A 4,135-nucleotide genomic window follows, 5' to 3' on the forward strand; every position below is an offset into this window, starting at 1 on the left:
ATTGGAACTTAGGTTGCAAGTCTTTTGTGCGGTAGAACAATTAGGAACACTTTCTAGGCACAAGCGGTTAATTGGGCTAACCATATGATTTAATTATTACAAAGAAATTTAGAGTTAGCCTAGTTCAACCCCCCTCTTGAGCATCTTGATTCTTTCAACCATCATAACATTCCCACCTGTATTTCCTTGTGCTCTATTCAGACGATATATTATATCATATATGCCTTAGCAAAATAAACAAAATACGATTTTATGGTTACCACAAAAATAACTAACCTCATCATAGTCAATCATATGGCCACAATAATGGCCTATTCCAAGCTCCGAAGGGACTAGATCATAGTTGGATTTAACACCACATTTGCACTTGACTAGTGGTGCTTTGTAAATTAACCTTTCTTTCTTCTTTTGTTTTACTTTTGGAGGTTCTTCGGGCCATTTGTTCTTAGGACCATACAACCACTCCTTGAAACGACACTTCGCCGTTGAATACACCTAAATAACATGACATTAGTACATGACACATATAGCTCAACATTTCAACAAATACACTTTGCGCTTACTTCATGCTTATTTGGATACACAAACTCCAACGTATTGTTAGGGTTTATCACGGCTCGGTCTCTGCAATGGCACAGAGGAGGTTCCTCGAGTTGTCTAACTACGACTAAGTGATTCTCCTTAGCCGTCATTGGAGGTGGGGTTAGGGGGAGATGGAACCCACCGCTCGAAGTGCTCTCGTGGATGCCGCCCTCTCCACCAATCGTCGAAAAAGAGATACCTGAGGTCAAACTTGTCTGCACCGTTGATCCACTGAAAGAAAAACACACCTCTCATGGTCCTACACAACAAAAATTTAATAAAATATTAGTAATCTAGTAATACAAATGAAGAAGAAAAAGATAGTGGAAACAATTACTTACATTAAAACGACTACACGTGTAGAAGCAACGAGCCGCTGTGTCCGGATGTCTCGATTGAAACACGTCGATCGGACGACCACAGTTACAATTAGGGACAGGGAGTTCAGGAGGGACGGGAGCATCTTTGCTAGACTCGTCGAGGTACATTTCTTTAGGACGACCCCGTTTTCGTCATAACTGCTCCCGAAACATGTCTTCCATCTAATAAAACGGTTCAAATTAAACATCAATCAAAACAAGGCAAATTAATGTAAAATGTAATCATTTGCAGTACAACTAAAATTTTATAAACAACAATTATAGCAACAAAAATATACATGGCAAACATACTTATAACTAAATAATTAACCTTAACATTGACAAAATCAAACTAATATCTTCACCATAGTTCTCAAACATAATTTTCCTACTAACCTTAACTCCCATTCATAATATCCTATCCACCATTCAAACGAAATTAAAATGTGCATCATTACCTTGAACTAGAACGAGGAGGGAGAGAGGCGGCCGAGGAATGGAAGGGAAGGGAGGGAGGCGGCAATGGAGGGACGGGCTACCGCCGTTCGTGGCGCGGCAGCCGGCGTGCTTGGCGACGAGCGGGCGCGGGAGCGACGCCTAGGCGGCCTTGCTGCTCGAGCAGCGGGATTGGTCGCGGGGTTATACCTGGCTCTACCGCGCCACGGATCAGGGCGCGGCACTGCCGCGCCAAGATCAGTGGTGCGGCAGAGCCCTGCCACGTCAGCGGTCAACGCTTCTGGTCGCCGCCACGTCAACCCTCTGTCGCGCCGTCATGCATGACGCGGCACAGGCATTTGACCACGCCAGGACAATAAGCGCGGCCAAAAGTGTTAGTTTAAAAAAACCGACAGTGTTAGATTTAAAATTAATTTCAAAAAAGTGTTAAAATTTTAAAAAAAAAACGCTGAGTGCAGTAGATTCATGTGTCACCAAATGACAAACGACAGCAGTGTTAAACAAAGGATAAGTTAGGCAATACCTCATCGTTTCAATCAAGACAAAATATACGATCTTGTGTGCTTGTGTTAAGACATGTAAAAGTGCTCCTACAGAATCACAATCATGCATGCAGCATGCACATGAGGATGCAAGGAGACAAGTTTTTGTGCTTTGAACGTCCAGGGACATTAAGATGTGCGCTTCACTGAACCACCAGATAACGCTATCATCATGAAATTTCTCATCTAGCTTTGAGAGATGCAATACCATTTATGCCAAAGAAAATACTTCAGGCGACAGTGGCAGCACTTTTGAGGTCACAAGAAAGAACACACCCTTCCCATCTGATGGGCGAGCCCAACTGTCCAAGTGTGTATGATGCATCACGAGTATGTACAAGCAAAAACTAGATGTCCTTTATAGAAGGATGCTCCAGTTCCAATAGAGGAGCAAGTTTGATCATCCTAAACAAGAGTACAAGACCCATTTGACGCCCTTAACCATATGGGCTGCTCTAGGAAATTTAACTCAATCCTAGGGATTGGAACCAAATTTCCCCAACTCAAACAACTACACGTGCTGGGGGGGGGGGGGGGGGGGGGGACTATTCCAAAAAGAACACCATTTACTCATTTTCCTTTTAAGTTAATCAATCCCAAGAACATGGCAACAGAACATAATAATCCACACATAACAATACTAATAATTAGCCCTAAAGCTATATGATCTAAGAAGGTCCCTAATGAACTCACTTTGTTATATACTTCACTACAGCAACTTCCTGGGACAATTCAAACAGCACACAAACACTTGGATAGCTCTAGAGATTCTCTCCAAGCATCCAGATTGCAATATTCCCCAACTCTGATCTGATAACTTAATGGACACATTGCTTGCAAACATTCAATTGACCAAATTCGACATGACCAAATTCGCATGTGAATTATAATGAAGTATTATGCATCAAATACAACATGAATAAGCATTCTCAAATCCGACAAATTAAATCTAGCAAGCCAGAAGCACAGCAGAGTGATATAGAGATCATCAAGGGCAAGTAACTATGAACACATCAGATTACATTTTCCAGTCATGAGTCCTGTTAGAGGAACCTAACAAGCACCAAGCTCGCATCCAGTTCATCTAGTTGAGAGCTTAGCAAATATCAAGCTGGATTCAACCCTGATGATGATGTTCATATTTACAGATGCAGTTGAAAAGGGAAAATAGAAACCGATAATTAAGCCAACGAAGTAAGCAGGAACATAGCAATGGCATGACAAGGCATAAGTTAGCACCTAAGCACATAAAGCATAATATTTCGGGAACGGTAACAAGCACCGGTCATAACTCCTTGATCTAGGTCTAGTTCGGATTAAAGACAATATCCTTCACCACAAAGTAGACACAGCCAACCATATGTCCATAACACTAGAACAAGACTATTCCAGGCAACTAGAAGACTTAGGTCACCCTTTTTGAGCAACATCTTACCAAAAGACAGGCCACAGAATCCAAAACCCAGCAGCACATCAATTCCAGCCTAATCAATATGCACCCTCCAGAGCATCAAGCACCATCCCCACTGTCTCTTTCATCAGGTCCATCCGCTGCAGCTGCTGCCTGATCTCTGACATTCTTAACTTCCTGAGCTTCTCCTCCACCGCTCTTGCCTTTGATTTTTCAAGTACACCAAACGCCTTCCTGAATATTGGCCCACTTGGATGCTCCTTCGACAGCTCCTCAACAGCCTCCCACAGGTATGGGTACATTTGTTTTCCCTTCTCGGCATCATCTCTCCCACTGCCATCACCATGGCTAGCCCTACCCACAGTGACAATTGCATTACCATTGCCGTTTTCATATGTCAATGCCTTTGGCTTCTTGGTCGTGCAATCACGGAGTTCCCATCCGTATCCCATATCCTCATCACTCTCCTCTATCTCCTGTTCTTCATTGCTCTCTTCTGCATCCTCAGTATCCTCGTGTGGCACACGAGATCCTCGTACTAGTACTAGACTCTTCAATCCCCAAACTTTCTTGCTAAGTTGATAGACATCGCGATCATGTTGCGTTGGCAAATTGGGATCCCGTCCATAATGTCCATTCTTTGCACGGGTGAGCAGCAACTTGTACTTATGCTTGAGGCGCCTGACCTTATCACTAAGCTGGGCCGTAGAAGCATTAGCAGTGAGTTGATGAATAATCTGGCTGTGTACCTTGCCCGTGTCCTGAATGGACGCAGGGAGCCGGCC

At 43.4% G+C, this 4,135-nt stretch overlaps 1 protein-coding gene across 1 annotated transcript in view; it reads right to left on the minus strand.

Moving 5' to 3' along the window:
* Positions 1 to 2,982: 2,982 nt before the first annotated feature.
* LOC136499972 (STOREKEEPER protein-like) overlaps positions 2,983 to 4,135 on the minus strand; it is a 5,788-nt gene continuing 4,635 nt past the window's right edge. The window contains exon 3 of the mRNA XM_066495442.1: positions 2,983 to 4,132. Within this exon, the coding sequence (XP_066351539.1) occupies positions 3,428 to 4,132 (705 nt within the window). The 3' untranslated portion in view covers positions 2,983 to 3,427. The remainder of the gene's footprint in view (positions 4,133 to 4,135) is intronic.

Source organism: Miscanthus floridulus, chromosome 13 (assembly GCF_019320115.1).
Source record: "Miscanthus floridulus cultivar M001 chromosome 13, ASM1932011v1, whole genome shotgun sequence".
Lineage (NCBI taxonomy): Eukaryota > Viridiplantae > Streptophyta > Magnoliopsida > Poales > Poaceae > Miscanthus > Miscanthus floridulus.